At 59.7% G+C, this 16,707-nt stretch overlaps 1 protein-coding gene across 5 annotated transcripts in view; it reads left to right on the top strand.

The window, feature by feature from the left end:
* Positions 1-16,707, top strand: part of CCDC88B (coiled-coil domain containing 88B) — a 27,718-nt gene extending 11,011 nt beyond the window's left edge. For 3 of the 5 annotated variants that reach the window (XM_055311638.1, XM_055311653.1, XM_055311644.1), the window contains 26 exons: positions 2,516-2,658; positions 2,810-2,921; positions 3,006-3,075; positions 3,152-3,210; positions 3,298-3,381; positions 3,469-3,612; positions 3,771-3,916; positions 4,025-4,106; positions 4,272-4,430; positions 4,986-5,132; positions 5,313-5,421; positions 5,618-5,754; positions 5,838-6,956; positions 10,510-10,637; positions 10,715-10,832; positions 11,609-11,704; positions 11,786-11,926; positions 12,204-12,460; positions 12,807-12,950; positions 13,152-13,338; positions 13,460-13,605; positions 13,872-13,970; positions 14,155-14,321; positions 14,873-15,079; positions 15,233-15,301; positions 16,213-16,707. In XM_055311638.1, the coding sequence (XP_055167613.1) occupies positions 2,516-2,658; positions 2,810-2,921; positions 3,006-3,075; positions 3,152-3,210; positions 3,298-3,381; positions 3,469-3,612; positions 3,771-3,916; positions 4,025-4,106; positions 4,272-4,430; positions 4,986-5,132; positions 5,313-5,421; positions 5,618-5,754; positions 5,838-6,956; positions 10,510-10,637; positions 10,715-10,832; positions 11,609-11,704; positions 11,786-11,926; positions 12,204-12,460; positions 12,807-12,950; positions 13,152-13,338; positions 13,460-13,605; positions 13,872-13,970; positions 14,155-14,321; positions 14,873-15,079; positions 15,233-15,301; positions 16,213-16,268 (4,326 nt within the window). In that variant the 3' untranslated portion in view covers positions 16,269-16,707. Of the gene's footprint in view, positions 1-1,743; positions 2,202-2,515; positions 2,659-2,809; positions 2,922-3,005; positions 3,076-3,151; positions 3,211-3,297; positions 3,382-3,468; positions 3,613-3,770; positions 3,917-4,024; positions 4,107-4,271; positions 4,431-4,985; positions 5,133-5,312; positions 5,422-5,617; positions 5,755-5,837; positions 6,957-10,509; positions 10,638-10,714; positions 10,833-11,608; positions 11,705-11,785; positions 11,927-12,203; positions 12,461-12,806; positions 12,951-13,151; positions 13,339-13,459; positions 13,606-13,871; positions 13,971-14,154; positions 14,322-14,872; positions 15,080-15,232; positions 15,302-16,212 lie in introns of those variants that run through there. The other 2 variants (XM_055311629.1, XM_055311659.1) reach the window with 2 other exon arrangements.

Here is a 16,707-nt window from a genome sequence, read left to right as displayed (position 1 = left end):
TTTACTATGTCCCAAGTCTCTTTCATCTTTCATCACTAGAACCTTCATTTTATACTTCCCAAAGGTGCTCTTTTTGACCTAGATGTAGATTCTTATCATATATAATTCTAAGGTACACATAAAAAGGAAAATAGAAGCAAAATGAATTGTTTACGGTGTTTGAAAAACTCCCATTTAGAGTCCAAGAGAAGTGCGATGTGTGTGTTTCAGAGCCACCTCCTCCTGTGAGCCATTGAGAGCAGCAGAGCAGCACCCTCTCAACTATCCATAAGGTAACCCTAAAGCCACCAGCCGCTGGAGGCAACTCGTAAGCCAGCTTCGTGATGGACTTTTGCCTCGAGAGTGCTACGGACAAGTCTAGTTCTCCTCCCTGGGGGCTTGCACCCTTTGCATCCTGGGCTTAAGCTCCTTGCCTCTGGGGCCTCCTTCCACACGCTGACACTGCCCTTTCTGCAAGGTTTGGTGCTTCTGAAGTGTGGGCTCAGGCAAAGCAATGACAACTATGTCAGGACCACAGCCAGCCCGGAAAGCAACTCTCCCAAGTAACCTGACTTGGAGATTTAATTAATTAATTAAAAGATTTTATTTATTCATGAGAGACACAGAGAGAGAGAGAGAGAGGCAGAGACACGGGCAGAGGGAGAAGCAGGCTCCATGCAGGGAGCCCGACCCGGGACTCAATCCTAGTTCTCTAGGATCACATCCTGGGCCGAAGGCAGGTGCTAAACCACTGAGCCACCCAGGGATCCCTGACTTGGAGATTGATTGATTGATTTATCCATTCATTTATTTATTTACTTATTTATTTAAAAAAGATTTATTTGTTTATGAGAGAGAGAGAGAGGCAGAGACACAACACAGGAGGAGGGAGAAGCAGGCTCCATGCTGGGAGCCTGATGTGGGACTCGATCTCGGGACTCCAGGATCGCGCCCTGGGCCAAAGGCAGGTGCTAAACCGCTGAGCCACCCAGGGATCCCCTGACTTGGAGATTTAAATGTAAGAAATAAAGTCTTGGAAGCAATGAAACATGAATGATTTCTGAACTTTGCACTGGCTGGTCTTCCAGCGGCCATAGAACCCTTGCACATTCTGTTCCCACGGTCTTCCATCCTCCCCTCTTTGCCTTCTTCACCCAATCATTCCCCATCTCAGCTTCCACATGTAGCCCTCTCTGGGATGCCTTCCCTCACCATCCCAGGTAGTCATTCCCTTCACAGTCCATGCACGTAGTATAGCTGCAATGACACATTCTGAGCACATGTGTGATTTTAGGAGGGTAGCCATCTCCCCAGTGTCCTGAGGCCTATGGGTGCGGGGATTATGTGGCTTTTACTACATTTCAGTACCAAGTCGTGTCTGGCAGGATGCCAGTGGATAAAAGAATGAATGGAGGTCCTGTAGCGAGCAGTTGGGGAATTGGGATGTACTCCTGGCCTGTTTGTCTATGAGATGTACTGCTGGCCTCTGCCCTATGCTGCTTCCCTCTGAGGCCAGAGTCCAAGCCACTTTTTTATACAGACGGGAAACTGAGGCCCGTGAGGTCACATGACTGGGGCCCAGACGTCCTGTCTCAGTCCAGTGTGCAGAGAGAATGAGGGAGGGTGGGGTACAGGAGAGGGGCTCGCGCCTGGCTGGGGGTCAGAGACTCGTTGGCAGCTTGTGGCAGCATCTGCCACAGGTTTCCCAGGTTGGAAGTGTGGCTTGGGTTAGTTTGAGAAATATGGGGCAGGGGTGGTTGGGGGCAAGCAAAGCCGGGCAAATCAGAAGATGCAGGTGTGGACACCCAGACTCACCACCCGAGGCCATCTCAAGTTTCAAGTTTCCAGAGAGGTGGAGGTCTTACCTACCATTGATCCCTGATCCCTGTGCCAGGAGAGCTGTGGGTGGCACTCCTGGGTGGTCCAGACCTCACCTTCCCCTGCTCACCTCTGTGCCAGCCCTTCGGAGATGCTGGGAGGATGTGGGGTGGTGAGGTGAGAGCTGAGGCAGAACTCTGGGGGTGTAGGGGCCCGCCTGCTCCCGGAAGGAGGAAGCTGCATAATGTGTCTGTGGCTGGGCCTGGGATCCCCAGCCAGGGGACTTCCTCTTCCTCTCAGGGCAGGTGTAGCTGCCACAGCACGACCAACACCCTGACCCTGTCATGGATGGGGGCAAGGGGCCCAGACTCAAAGACTTCCTGAGTGGGAGCCTGGCCACCTGGGTGAGGGGGCAGGTGGGAGGGGCCTGGGGAGGGAAGTGAGCAGCAGGGAGGGGCTGGTGCTGGGTTTGGAGCAGGTCCGCAGTTGGGGGTGGAGGTGCTGAGGGCAGGGGTGGTGGGCTCAGATGTGGGGCCGGAGAGGTCTAGGTAGCTGTGGGGCAGGAGGAGTCTAGACCCAGGGGCTAAAGGGAAGGAAGGGAAAGGGTAAGGAGGAAGCTGCAAGTGCGCTCAGGGGGCAGGTCGGAGGGGTTCCAGAGTCACTCTGCTGGTAGGGGAGTTCTGAATCTGACTGGCAGACCTGTCTTGGCTCCCCACAGGCACTAGGACTGGCCAGCCTGGTGGGAGAGGCCACGGAGCCCGAGGGGGAAGAGGATGAGGAAGGAGAGGGGCCCTTTTGCCCGGAGAAGAAGCTCTTGCATCTCAGCGATGGGGCCTTGCTCCTCCGGGTGCTGGGCATCATGTAAGAAGCCAGGGGCCAGCCTAGGGGTCTGAGGTGGACCCTCCCCCACACAGGTTGCTGGGAGGAGATTGAAGGCTGCTGGGTGGAGCCTGGTAGGGGGAGGCCGATATTGCTGCCCCCCTCCCCCACACCTAGCCCTCTGTGCCCATAGAGCTCCTAGTTCTGGAGGTGGACCTCGGATGGCCAGGGGCTGTGATGGTCCTGCAGCCAGGCGGGTGCGAAACTTGAACCACCTGTGGGTCAGGCTGAGGGACTTCTACCAGGTGAGGGGTTTCGGAAGGGGAGGCTGGGTTTGGAGGTCCCTGCCAGGAGGTCCCCCCTCTACCTCCTCTCTCCTCTGTCCCCAGGAGGAGCTGCAGCTGCTGATCCTGTCGCCGCCCCCAGACCTCCAGACATTGGAGTCTGACCCCTTCTCAGGTGCTCTCTCCTACCACCCCTTCCTGCTTCTATCCCCTCACCCCACCCCTAACTTTTTGTGGCCTGTGCTCTGCAGAGGAGGCAGTGGAGGAGTTGGAAGGCATCCTCCGGCTGTTGCTGGGGGCGTCAGTGCAGGTGAGCAGGGGAGGGAGGGTAGGGTCCAGCTTTGGCCCAAGAGGTGGGAGACTCCTGTGCCAGCATGTCCGCCCTGTCTCCCTGCAGTGTGAGCACCGGGAACTCTTCATCCGACACATCCAGGGCCTCGGTCTTGAGGTCCAGAGTGAGCTGGCTGCTGCCATCCAGGAGGTATTTGGTTGATAGCCTGGGCCTGCCACCTGGGGGCACCTTGCCCCTCACCTTCTTGGGCTGAAACGGTTCTCCCTACCCGCCCAGGTGACCCAGCCTGGGGCAGGTGGGGTGCTGGCCCTGGCTGGGCCTGAGCCTGGGGATCTGGAGCCGCCAGAGCTGGAGATGCTGTTCCGGAACCTGATGGGGGCTTTGTTAAGGCTGGCACGGGAGCGTGATGTGGGGGCCCAGGTAGGAGGTATTGTGACCCAGATATGTGGGGGGGGAGAGTTGGGGTTGGGAATTGAGGGTCTTGGACCAGCAGAACTGCAAGAACCAGATTTGGCTTGTGGTGACTGGGGGACATGGGATGGGTTATTTTCTGGCTTCTGACCCTTGGATTCTCACAGCGTCTGGCTGAACTGCTGCTGGAGAGAGAGCCAGCCCCCTTGTTGCCAGAGGCTCCTGCCAGGAGTCCCCCCGAGGGCCCAGCACACCACCTGGCCCTGCAGCTGGCCAACACCAAGGCCCAGCTGCGGCGCCTGAGGCAAGAGCTGTGAGTACCCCAGGCTGGGAAGTGGGCCTGGAGGGAGCGGATGGAGGTGGGTGGGATCGGGCCTGGGGTTCTGGGTCCCCACACCCCTCTAGCGTCCCTTCTCTCCAGGGAGGAGAAGGCCGAGCTGCTGCTCGACTCCCAGGTGGAGGTGCAGGACTTGGAGGCCGAGATCCGAAGGCTCCGCCAGGAGGTGCGCTCAGATGTCCCTCGCCGCTGTCGCTGTCGCATTCCCTAGCTCTCTCCCCACGCCTCCTCTGTCCCGTCGCCTGCCATCCCCTCCTCCGTGGGCACCTTCCCCTCCCTAATCCCGGTGGCCGGCGGCTGGCCGTTCCCAGCTCCGCACCGTCTGGCTCAGGCCCAGGTGCTGTCGGGACAGGCCAAGCGGGCCGAACTGTACCGCGAGGAGGTGGAGGCCTTGCGGGAGCGGGCCGGTCGCTTGCTCCGCCTGCAGGAGGAGCTGCGACGCTGTCACGAGCGGCTACAGGTGGCGGAGGCCTGCAAAAGCCAGCTGGAGGTGAGGCGGGGACGGGGCCCGGAGAGGGCGGGGCCCGAGGCAGGGCCCGGGGGCGGGGCCTGCTGGGGATGGGGGGCCAGGCAGGGAGCGAAATTTGGACCTAGAGGCGAGAGGGCAAGGTCTGGTGGACAGAACAGCATCGGCAAGAAGAAATGTGTGACGGCTAGGAGAAATGGGTGACGTGGTGTCTGGGGAGAGGCCCTCTGCAGAATGGGGCAGATGGAGGGGGATGTGGGGGCGGTAGATCAGGGCAGGTCCTGGAGAGGAGGGTGGGGCCGAGTGCAGGGGAGGAACTGTCTGGAGAGCTCTTTGCCACGGGGCCTAGACGGATGGCGCCTGGGGTGGGAGTTCTTGGGGAGAAGGGGCAGGGCCGACACAGGAGGGGGCAGGGCCAGGTGCTAGGGCCTAGTGGTAAGGGCAGGAGGGAGGGAGAGGTGGGGCCCAGAGAGCACTGGGGTGCAGGGTCAGATGTGGGAGAAAAGGCAAAGTCTGTGGCCCTGGAGTGCTTGAGGGCAGCTTCAATCGCATCACCCGTTGTCTCTGCTCCCCCACCAGGAGGAACGGGTGCTCTCCGGGGCTCTGGAAGCCTCCAAGGCGCTTCTGGAGGAGCAGCTGGAGGCTGCTCAAGAGCGCTGTGCTAGGCTGCATGAGACCCAGCGTGAGAATCTGCTGCTGCGGACCCGTTTGGGCGAGGCCCGTGCGGTGAGATTGAGTGGACCACCGACCTGTCACTGTCATCTGTGACCCTGGTGACCTCAATAGTCCCCTAGGGTTCTCTAACGCTCCCTGTGATCCCTGGCTCCTTGCTTCTCCTGGTGATCTAGGCCACACATTAGCCTGGCCATGGTGGGGAAGGCTTGTCTGACCCTGCCCTTCCCCCAGGAGCTGGACACTCTGCGGCATCAGGTGGACCAGCTGGCAGAGGAGAATGTGGAGCTGGAGCTGGAGCTTCAGCGGAGCCTGGAGCCACCTCTGGGCTTTCCTCAGGAGGGTGAGTAGGGCCCCAGTAGAGGGGCTGGGGATGTAGGGCTGGCTGCCTGTGCTTTCCTACAACTCTGCTGGGAATGGCTTCTGACTTCATCTTCTTCCCAAGGTGTTGAGGAGGGGGTGTCTAGGGGTGTATGGGAGGAGCCAGGGATCATTGCAAAGGGTAAGGAGGGGTCCTAACCTCATCTCACATGTCCCAGCATCCGTGCCAGGAGCAGCTCCCTCACTTCATGATGAAGTGAGAGAGGCAGAGGCTGGGCGGCTGCAGATCCTGGAGAGGGAGAATCGGGAGCTTCGGGGTCTGCTACAGTTGCTACAAAGGCAGCCTGGGGGCCAGGTGAGTCCCCTCCCCTAACCATCCCAGCTGGTCCTTCCTTGCCTCCTGCTCTGGTCTTGACCATTCCTCTCATGTACCCTCAGCGCCCCCTGCCGGAGGAGCAGAGCGAGGACTCCTTGGTTGCAGAGCTGGATGGGGCTCCTCAGACTTGCCTGGCCTCAGACCTGGGCCCCGAGGGTTTGGCTGGCCAGGTGGGGGATGAAGGCACCCAGGCCTCAGACCCGGCTCCCCGGGTATCAGACTCCGCCCTTGAGAGATTAGCTGTGCATCCCCAGGCTTCTGATTTAGACCTGCAGGTGATAGAGAGGCCCCTCCAGCTGGCTGCCTTGGCCCCCCAGACCTCAGACTTGACGCTCCAGGAATCAGGCCCCACTGTAGCAACACAGAAGTGCCCAGAGAATGCTGGCCATGGAGCCCTTCTCCAGATTCCCACCTCTGTGGTCTCGCTTCAAGGTCCAGGGCTGGAAATTCAGGCCGAGCTGTTGGGAGGAAAGGCTGGAGAGTCAGGGCCCAAAGCCCGGGAGGGCCCTGCAAGCAAGCCTGGACCCCCAGAGCTCAGCCTGCGTGTGCAACTGGAGGAGCAGGAGACCCCAGGCCAAGGGCTGGAACTACCCAAAGGGCAGAGAGATGCCAGAGGGGATGAACAGAAGCTGGAGGGGATGATTGGTGACCCAGCCCAGCAAAATCCACAGCAGGAGTCTGAGGGGGCTCTGGAGGCACAGACCTGGCAGGGGCCAATCTCAGGGGAGATCTCGTCTGGTGGAGTCCCAGAGCAAGAGGCCCTGAGGGAGGAGGTGGCACAGCTCAGGAGAGAGGCTGAGGCACTTCGGGCGGAGCTAGAGGCCCAGGCCCGGAGGCTGGAGGCCCGAGGCATGGAGGCTGCCCGCCTCTCTGAGGAGCTGGCTCAGGCACGGAAGACAGAAGCCGAGGCCCACAGGGAGGTGGAGGCCCAGGCCCGGGAACAGGCTCGGCTGCGGGAGGCAGTAGAGGCAGCAGGCCGGGAGCTGGAGGCTGCGTCTCAGGAACGAGAGGCACTGGCAGAGGCCCTGGCAGCTGCAGGCCGAGAGCGGAGACAGTGGGAGCGTGAGGCACCCAGACTCCGGGCCCGGGCTGAGACAGCTGAGGAGCAGCTGCAAGAGCTGGAGAGCCAGGATCGCCGGCACCAGCAGGAGGCTGAGAGGGAGAGGCAGGCCCTCAGAGAGGTATGTTGTGGCTCACAGCCCAGGATAGGCAATGGGGCTCTGGTCAGCTGCTGGGGTTTGGGGTATTAATCCCAACAGTAGCCTTGGGATGCTCAACACCTAGCTGTGGCTGGGGATAGAAAGGGGAAATGAACCCCTACAAGCAAAGGTGCTTGGCCTGGGACACAGTGCAGGTGTCCCCTCCCTCTGGCAGGATGGGGATAAGAGTATGGATGTGGAGCCAGACTGCTTGGGTGCTGCTCCTGGCTCTCTGACTGGTCGCCGACTCACCTCTGCCCTGTTCCTCCTTCCATAAAACGGGGACACTATTCATCGCTGTCTCAGTGGGTCTTTTGGAAGATCAAGGGAGGTAACTGTGCGATGAGCCTTGTTCATGCTGGGCAAAGGCTCAAGGCATGTCAATTATTTATTTTTTAAAAAGACTTATTTATTTATTTTTATTTGCCGGGGAGGGGCAGAGAGAGAGGGAGAGAGTGAATCCCAGACAGATTCCACACCTAGCTCGGAGCCAGACATGGAGCTCGATTTCACAATCTGAGCTGAAATCAAGAGTCAGATGGTTAACTGAGCCACCCAGGTGCCCTGAGACATGTCGATTATTAAGAACAGGGGATCCTTGGGTGGCTCAGCGGTTTAGTGCCTGCCTTCGGCCCAGGGTGTGATCCTGGAGACCCGGGATTGAGTCCCACATCGGGCTCCCTGCATGGAGCCTGCTTCTCTCTCTGCCTGTGTCTCTGCTTCTCTCTCTCTCTGTCTCTCATGAATGAATAAATAAAATCTTAAAAAATATATTACTAAAAAAATAAAAAAGAACAAAGTGTGCAGGAGTCCATGGCAGAGGGAGCTGGTGCCAGGGTGGGGGCAAGGAGGCTTTGGAGAAGGTTCTGAGGAATGGGCAAGATTCCATTAGGTGGGAAAACCATTTCATTCAGAGGGAACAGCATGTGCAGAGACTTGAAGGCATTAACAATGCTTAGGGGCCTGGGTGGTGGGGGAACAGGGCCAGACAGATGTTCTTGGGCAGCTTTGCAAGTGTCAGTACTCTATCTCCAAAGCCACCCAAGTATGTGGGCAAACCTGCATGAGGCTGGGTTTGAGGAGGGTCCCCTTGGTGTGCAGGGGAGCCTGGGGCCATCAGGAGGCAATGTCAGTGGTCCAGGTGGCAGGTGCAGCTGCCTGGGGCTGGGATGGGGGATGGAGGAAAGAGACCTGGACACGCCATCATCCATGCACTGAGGCATGTTGACAGGGATCTCCTTGGTGCCAGGGACTGTACCAGGCACTCAGTATGCCTGTCCTAGGGGAGGCTCTCACAGTCTGGGGTGGAGACAGGACTATGCAGGGAGCTGTGGGAAGTCCAGGAAGCACAGTAGACTCAGGCTGGGTCATGTCAGGGAAGGCTTTCTGGAGGAGAGAGAGAATGGCAGTGAGCCAGGAGGAGGCATAGGCGTGACTGTGTGTGTGTGTGTGTGTGTGTGTGTGTGTGTGTGTGTGTGGTATGATGTGGGAAGCAGAGGGAAGCTAGGCAGAGGATTCACTAGGGTTCCTACTGGGCAGGACCCCATCTTCCTTTCAAGCTAAAGAAGGAGTTGCAGCTGTTCTTGGGCAGAAAATGACCTCAGTGACCTTTACATGAGGGCAATGACTTTAAACCCAGCGGAACGTTGAAGGGAAGCGGAGTAGTAAGTACTCATGTTGAGAGGCCCTCCAGGAGAAGCAAAGGAGGCTAGGAGGCAATGGGAAGGATGTTCCGGGCAGCAGGCCTGTGCTTTGGGGGAGGGTGTGCTGCAGATGAGGAATTGAATCTTCCAACTGAGTACAGTTTCCAGTCTCATCCCTACTGTCCAGATGAGGACACTGAAATTCAGAAGGAGTAATTTCCTGAGAGCCCCCTCAGGCGGAGAGGAGCGGGGAACACACTGATGGGGTGACCGGGGGGGTTAGGCCTTCCTTGGGCCAGGCAGGCCTGGGGCATGGGAGAATAGGGGTGTGGGCATGTGGGCGGGAAGGTAACATGGAGAGGCCACCTTTGGGGTCCACTGTGTAGGATGTGACAAGAGATGGTGTCTTCTAGCCCAGATCCCTGGCTGACTGACCCACTGTGTGGTTAGGGCTGAGTTACTTAACCTGTCTGCATCTCCTGGAAAACTGGTATACAGATGACCTGCCTTATAGGATCCCGTGGGATAATGAATGTAGAGCTGTGGAGTGGAAATGCGGGCAGGTGGACCGCGCAGGTGAGGGTAGGGTGAGGTGCAGATGAGGATAGGGTGTGTTCTGAGGAACCGAGTGGGTGGAAGCGCCTGAGGACAAAGGGGAATTTTGTGAGATTTCCTGGACAGAGCAGTTCCTGGTGATACCTGGGTGTGGTGCTGGAGGAGGTGGCTAGCCTGGGGAGCTCAGGGAACCAGGAGCCAGGACTTGTCCACGTGGGCTGGGGGGAGGGCAGGAGGTGCAGTGAGGACGGGGCACTGAGGGCTAGGGCCAGGGCCTGGAGGGGGCCAGCTCAGGGGTTCTGGCCAGAGGTTCAAATCTCTGCATCTCTACCACTGATCTTCCTACCCTTAGTCCTTGGGCTCTGATGGAGGCGGGTGAGAGGCCGCAGGGCCTCATGGGACTTGTAGTTTTAAGCGAGAGTGGACAAGGGTCTCCAGAAGCATAGTGGCCCTGGGTAGACTTGATGCGGTTGCAAAACTGGGGAGATCAGAGCAAAGGTTGTCCACCTGGTGTCCAGAGAAAGGATTTAGTTGACGGCTAGTCAGAGATGGCCCTTCCTTGTGGTTTCATTCTGCCAGGACCCCTGCACCTCAGAATGGTTTGACCTATCTTCTTCTGAGCCCCACATGTGGACTGGGCCTCCTCCCCCCTTCCGCAATGGTGCGGCCCAACCGCCACAGGATGCCTGGCCTAGCCCATAGCATCTCTCCCTGCCCCCCCCCAGTCCGCACTGTGGTTGGGCCTGACTTTCATCAGGTTCCTGCCTCCTGCAGCCATCCTCCTGTGGCCAGGGCACTTTTCAGATCTGCCGCTTCCAAGCCCCTCTTTCCCTCACATGGCCAGTGTGGCCTCAGGACGTAGGGCGCGTCTAGCTGCCACTGGGCGCACTAGGAACCATGGGCTCAGAGAGGTAAAGACGCTTGCCTGGCGTCTTTTGCCCTCCTGGACCAGGGGCCTCCCTCACCCAACGCCAGGCTTCTGATCCTAGCTCTTTCGTGGTCACTCTGCAAGGTGGCGGCCAGGCTTTGCTCCCATTGTACAGATAGGGGAGTAGAGGCCCAAAGGGTTAAAGATATTTGCCTGGGGGTGGGGTAGTGGTGGTGGTGGCCCCTGGCTCCCTCAATCAGTAGAGCATGTGACTTGATCTCAGGGTCCTGAGAGCCTACTTTGAAAAAAAAAAAAAAAGAAAAAGATATATGCCTAGAGTGACAGAGGAAGGACAGACTCTCAGGCCTTGGTGTATCTGGCCCTCCCCTGCCCCCCACTCCCCAACCCCCTCCCTGGTGAGGATGGTGGTCTTCCCTTGTGGCTCTGAGCCCCCTGTGTCTGCCCTTAGGAGCTAGAGAAGGCGATGGTGCGGGGCCAGGAGCTGGGGGCCCGGCTGGAACACCTGCAGAGTGAACTGGAGCAGGCAGCTCTGGAACGCCAGGAATTTCTGCGGGAACAAGAGTTCCAGCACCAGAGGTGGGGTGTTCCCCAAGGGGCAGAGCCAGGCCCAGCAGGGCTTGGGGAGGGGCTGGTGCTAACACTTCTCCTGGCAGGTACCAGGGCCTGGAGCAGCGGCTGGAAACAGAGCTGCAGGCAGCGGCCATCAGCAAGGAGGAAGCCCTGAGGGAGCTCAAGACCAGGGCCCTGCAGCTGGAGGAGGAGCTGGTCCAGGTGAGGCTTGCAGGCCCCTGGGTGCCTCATGCCACCTCTTCCTGCATCCTGCCTATAGATGTCCAGAGCTGTGTGCGATCGCATCCCCATTCCGCCAGCCCCCATCTGGTTTTGGCCAGTCGCTTGCCTTGTGCCCCATCTTGGGGCCTCTTGGAGAGCACCCCTGTGCTGGGAGTCAGGTTGACTCTGCCCAGGCCGCAGTCTCCGAGGGGGCTGGTTTTCCTCATTCCTCAAACGGATGGAACTCAGTGGCTCTGCTCTGAGGTGATGGCTGTGTCTCTCTTGGGCCTCACCACTTCCTAGTGAGCTCAGTTACTGCCATCGTCCTAAGCCGACAATCGTTTCTGAGGCCGCTGCTGTGCATGAGCTCACAGCTCAGTGCTCAGCTCTGTGGTTGGTGGGGCCCAAGACCAGGAAAGAAAATGGGCCACTGTAACACAGGGGATCAGGGGACGGTGGGCACCCAGCAGTGCCCTAGGTTTGTTTTGGGGAAGTGGCATTGAAATTGGGGCCCAGAGGAAGAAGAGCAGGGGGCAAAGAGTGTTCTGTGCAGGAGAAAGTGGCTGGGGCAGAACTGAATGATGCGGAGCAGGGTGGATGGAGAGTGAAGGTGGATCTTTGGGAGCCAGGAGCACGGAGTGTGGGACCCAGTGACAGAGGGATGGGGGCATTGTTAAGTGCTGCCAAAGGGGTGAGGGTCCCCTGGGTTAGGTCCCTGCACCATCCTGAGGTGGCCCCTGCACCCCCGCTTGACCTCTCGAGGCCTCTCCTTGCAGCTGCGCCAGGGCCCGGAGGGGCTGGGGCCAGAGGGGCACGCTGAGCCCAGGACCCTACGGGCCCAGAGTGGGCGGCTCATCGAGGTGGAGCGCAGTGTGAGTGTCGACCTTGGTGGGCCCGGGGAGGAGGTGGCCCCAGTGGCCTGGCCCCTGCTAACCCCTCTCTCTTTGGGCCAGAATGCAACACTGGTGGCCGAGAAGGTGGCTCTGCAGGAGCAGCTGCAGCACCTGGAAGGGCAGCTGGGAAGCCTGCAGGGGCGTGCCCAGGAGCTCCTGCTGCAGAGCCAGCGTGCGCAGGAGTACAGCAGCCGCCTGCAGGTGGGTGGCAGCCTAGGTGCCCTGTCCCCTGCCCTATCTCATGCCCCCTTTCCACCTTTGCTTGCTCTTTGCTCTGCCCAAGCTCCCAGCTGGCCACCCTATTTGTGCTCTAGTCCCCACTCTCTGCCCCTGCTTTTTGCCCTCTGTTGCTGCCACTCCAGCCTTCAGCCTCCTCCACTGAAACTTCTGTCTGACTCCTCTGCCTTGCCCCTGGCCTTTTGCCCTGTGTCCCTTACCCCCTTTCTGGCCTGAGAGTGCACCCCCTCCTGTGTCCTAGGCTGAGAAGTCTGTGCTGGAGATGCAGGGCCAGGAGCTGCACAGGAAGCTGGGGGTGCTAGAGGAGGAGGTGCGGGTGGCACGGCAGTCCCAGGAGGAGACTCGGGGGCAGCAGCAGGCTCTGCTGCGGGATCACGAGGCACTGGCACAGCTGCAGCGGCGGCAGGAGGCCGAGCTGGAGGGACTCCTGGTCCGGCACCGCGATCTCAAGGCTAACATGCGGGCGCTGGAGCTGGCCCATCGGGAGCTGCAGGGCCGGTGAGCCTCCCCCGACTCCCTGGCTTCTTTCCCAAGCAGCCCCTGCCTGCGCGCAGCAGACTCCCTTGGTGGGTCTGACACCCTCTGCCCCCTGGCAGGGAAGCACCACCCCTGGACACAGCCACCTCTGGTGCCGGGGCCCCACGTGGGGCTGGCCTCCGGGGTGAGCTCACCCCGAGGCTGGTTCATCACTGGGAGAGTTGGCACTTTGCCTGGCATTCTGCCCAATGGCTTTGTTTGGAGGCTGGTGCTTAGGAGAGGGCAGATCCCTAGGTCCACATAGTCCAGCCGCCCGCTTGCCCCGGCTGCAGGTGTCTGCAGCCCTCTCAGTCCCTGTGTATCCCAGGCATGAGCAGCTGCAGGCCCAGAGGGCCAAGGTGGAGGCACAGGAGGTGGCCCTGCTGGCAGAGCGGGAACGCCTGATGCAGGATGGGCATCGGCAGCGTGGACTGGAGGAGGAGCTGCGGAGGCTGCAGAGCGAGCATGAGAGGTACAAGCTCTGGCACGGCCCCACCCCTCTAAGGCCAGGTCTCAGGGTTCCCATCTGTGAAGTGGGTTGGTGGTGAGTTATTCCCCATCCCCGTGGGGTCCTGTTTTGCCACTTCTCCCCCAGCGTGGCTCTTCTGGCCCTTATGGTTGGGGGGGCGGGGGGTGGAGTGTCTTTGGAGAGCATCTCTTCTGGACCCTGCAGGGCTCAGATGCTGCTGGCAGAGGTGTCGCGGGAGCGGGGGGAGCTGCAGGGAGAACGTGGGGAGCTGCGGGGCCGGCTGGCGCGGCTGGAGCTGGAGCGGGCACAGCTGGAGGTGCAGAGCCAGAGACTGCGTGAATCCAACCAGCAGCTGGACCTGAGCGCCTGCCGGCTGACCACGCAGTGCGAGGTGTGCTTGAGGGATGGGTGGTGGCTGGCTGGGGGTGGGGAGAGGGTGGGAGAGTGGGAGGATGCCACTCTGTGCCCCATTAAATCCCCTACCTGCCCTCCTGCCTGCTCTCCCCCTCCAGCTGTTGACAGAGCTCCGGAGTGCTCAGGAAGAGGAGAATCGGCAGCTGTTGGCTGAGGTGCAGGCGCTGAGCCGGGAGAACCGGGAGCTCCTGGAGCGCAGCCTGGAGAGCCGAGACCACCTACACCGGGAGCAGCGCGAGTACCTGTGAGCAGGGTGGTGGGTGGGTCCTGCTTGGCTGCTGGGAGCTGGAGTGGGGCCTGGAGACCCCTCTGGCTGCTCCTGGGGAGAGGGCCCAGGAGATCCTGAGGGAAAGGGCTGGAGCTGACCACCTAGGGCTCAGGATAGCAGCACTTTGGCAACCCTCACTGGAGCACACGGGGGTGTTAACAACCAGCAGGGTTGGAGTGGTGGGTGCCTCCTAGCACCTGAGCCTTGCCTCATGCCTGCCTGCCCCCTCCTCCTGCTCTCAGGGACCAGCTCAATGCATTGCGCCGTGAGAAGCAGAAGTTGGTGGAGAAGATCATGGACCAGTACCGAGTACTGGAGCCTGGGCCCCTGCCCCGGACCAAGTGAGGGGCCCTCCTCCACCCCCAGAGCCAGGGAATCCTTTCAACCTCTGCCCCTGCCCCTGCCCCTGCCCTGCCCTCTCCAGGCCCCAGTGAGGGTTTGCATGGCCTTTGCCATCCCCAGCATGGCCCTCTTGTCCCTCCTTCCTCCCTGGCCTTACTCCCTCTTATGCCCTCTTGCCCCCAGGAAGGGCAGCTGGTTGGCAGACAAGGTGAAGAGGCTGATGCGGCCCAGGCGGGAGGGGGGCCCCCTTGGGGGCCCACGCCTGGGGGCCGATGGGGCTGGCAGCCCTGAGAGCCTGGGGGGCCCCCCTGAGGCGGAGCTCTCCGAGGGCAGGGAGGCAGATAGGACAGGTGGGTCTGGGGGCCGGGTGACCAGGATGGTCCCTACCCCACATCTCCTATCCCTATGCTGGTACTTGTCAACGCCTCTGGCCTCTATCTTCATCTTGTGTGGCTTGCACATGTACCCCCATTGGCCTTCCCGCTGCAACCCCACCCCGCCCAGATGCTTCTTGTGGTTCCTTGCCCTGCATCCCTGCCACAACCCTCTCAGCTGGGACCTCTTTCCTGCCTGCACTGCCACCCACCCAGTCCTACCCATCCACACAGCGGCGTCTAGGACCTCAGAGCAGCAGAAGATTTTAGTGAGAGGTCATTTATCCCAGTCAGCAGATGAGGAAGCTGAGTCCCAGGGAGGGGACATTCCTTGCTCAAGGTCACACAGTGAGTTAGTGTCAGAGCCAGCATAGGCCCTCCTCCTGTCCCTGCCCTCCTTCACCCAGACTTTACCTCTGGCTCTGCAGCCTCCTCTCCGTGCTCCTTGGCAGCTTCACCCTGCTGGCCCCTCCACTCTGCCCAGGCCCTTTTTGTACTGCCCCACACCCTGCCTATGCCTCTTTCAGGGTCCCCCTCACCAGCACCCATGCGCCGGGCCCAGAGCTCCCTCTGCCTGCGGGATGAGACCCTTGCAGGGGGGCAGCGGAGGAAACTCAGCTCACGATTCCCTGTGGGGCGAAGCTCTGAGTCATTCAGCCCCGGGGATACCCCCCGGCAGCGATTCCGACAGCGTAGGCCAGGCCCCCTGGGTGCACCCACATCCCATGACAAAGGTGAGAGACAAGGATCCCTGCTCCTGTTTGCTCCCCAGCTCCCTGGGACCCACCAGCTCCCTGGCCAATGGAGCTTCCCTCCTGTCCCTTGGGTCTCCCACAAGCCCTGCCCCTGGTTCCCATGGCCCATTGGCTGCCTTGTGCATCCCTTAGGACCAGGCGTGGGATGGGATGGCTCCACTGAGACCCTATCTGAAAACCAAGCAGATGCCAATGGAGAGGGTGAGTGAGGGTATTTGCCGTGCCCAGTGCCCCTGGTTCATCCACTCATATACTTGACAACGAGGCTTTACTCAGTTTCCAGGGATGTGTTAGGGATACAGCAGGGGATGCAGCTGAAGAAGCAGCAGGGGACATTCTGGTTTGGAAGGCAGACAGTAAACAATATGCACAAAAATAATAATTATCTACAATGGCCCTGTCCAGTAGAAATATGTGAGCTACATGTGTAGTTTAGAATTTCTAGTGGCCTCATCAGAAAGGTAAAGAGGTAAAATTAATTTTAATAACATTTTATTTATCCCATTATACCTGAACTATTACTATTTCCACGTGTAGTCAGTGTGGAAAGTCACCAATGAGATATTTTAATTAATTAATTAAGTCAGTCATCTCTATTAATGAAGTAGTTTATATTATTTTTTTCCTGCTATATCCTTGAGTCCAATGGCTATTTTACACTCAAGCACAGAGATGTTCAGATCAGCTGCACCCCAAGTGCTCAGTCCTGCCCTGTGCAGCAAGATGGCCCTTGCCAGCCCCAGAATGTTAGGAGATGGCAGTGCTCTAGGAGAGACAGCGTGCAGTGGGGAAGGAAGTCAGGAGTGCTGGGTGGGGCAGGTTGCAATTTTAACTACTGTGCTCAGGGTAGTCTTCAGAGAGGAGGTAAAGTTGCAGCAAAGGTTTGGACTTTGGACATAACCTGGGGAAGGACATTCCAGGCAGAGGGAACAGCCGAAGCAAAGGCCTGGCCAGTTCAAGGACTGGCAGCTGGAGTGAGGAGGGAGACACCTGAGAGGAGCTGCAAGTGGCAGTAGGGGGCGGTGGTGGTGTAGAAGGTGGGGGGCCCTGGAGGCTGCCTGGAATGCTGGGAGCTCCAAGGGAGCAGGCCTGAGCTATGCCTTTCCCTTCAGGCCTCGAGGTACAGGAGCCGGAGAAACACCCTCTCGCCCCTTCCCTCAGTCAGTGATACCATGTGGACTGGGGGCTTGGGCTTGGGATCTTCTCACCACTGGAGTCCCAATCGGGGCCCCCGGCAGCCTAGGAATGCTGGGATCCGGGTCACCTGGAGCCCCTCTGTAGGCAAGGAGGCCTGGGCCTCCAGCTCCTCCAAGGCCTGCCCTGGGGCCCTGAGATGGAGCTGGGATAAGCCTGTGGACAGAGGGGACGGCTGGCGCCCACAAGCAGCTCCTCGCCAGGGCTCTGGCTCTCCCATGCGGCCCTCACTGAGGAGGCCATCTCTGGGTGACCCCCCAGTGGAAGGCGACGGGCAGAAGTGGCCAAGAGAGTCCCCTGTCTGGTCTGGGCGGGGAGCCAAGGACCATTCACCGGGGAAGGTGCCCTGGGCCCATCTCTGAGCCTTAGCTGTGATGCAAGGGCCATGAGAATAAAGCTGGGATGCCACCACC

Source organism: Nyctereutes procyonoides, unplaced genomic scaffold, assembly GCF_905146905.1.
Source record: "Nyctereutes procyonoides isolate TBG_1078 unplaced genomic scaffold, NYPRO_anot_genome, whole genome shotgun sequence".
Classification (NCBI taxonomy): domain Eukaryota; kingdom Metazoa; phylum Chordata; class Mammalia; order Carnivora; family Canidae; genus Nyctereutes; species Nyctereutes procyonoides.
The sequence above is the reverse complement of the archived record's forward strand: the minus strand, read 5'-3'. Positions and strand labels throughout refer to the sequence as shown.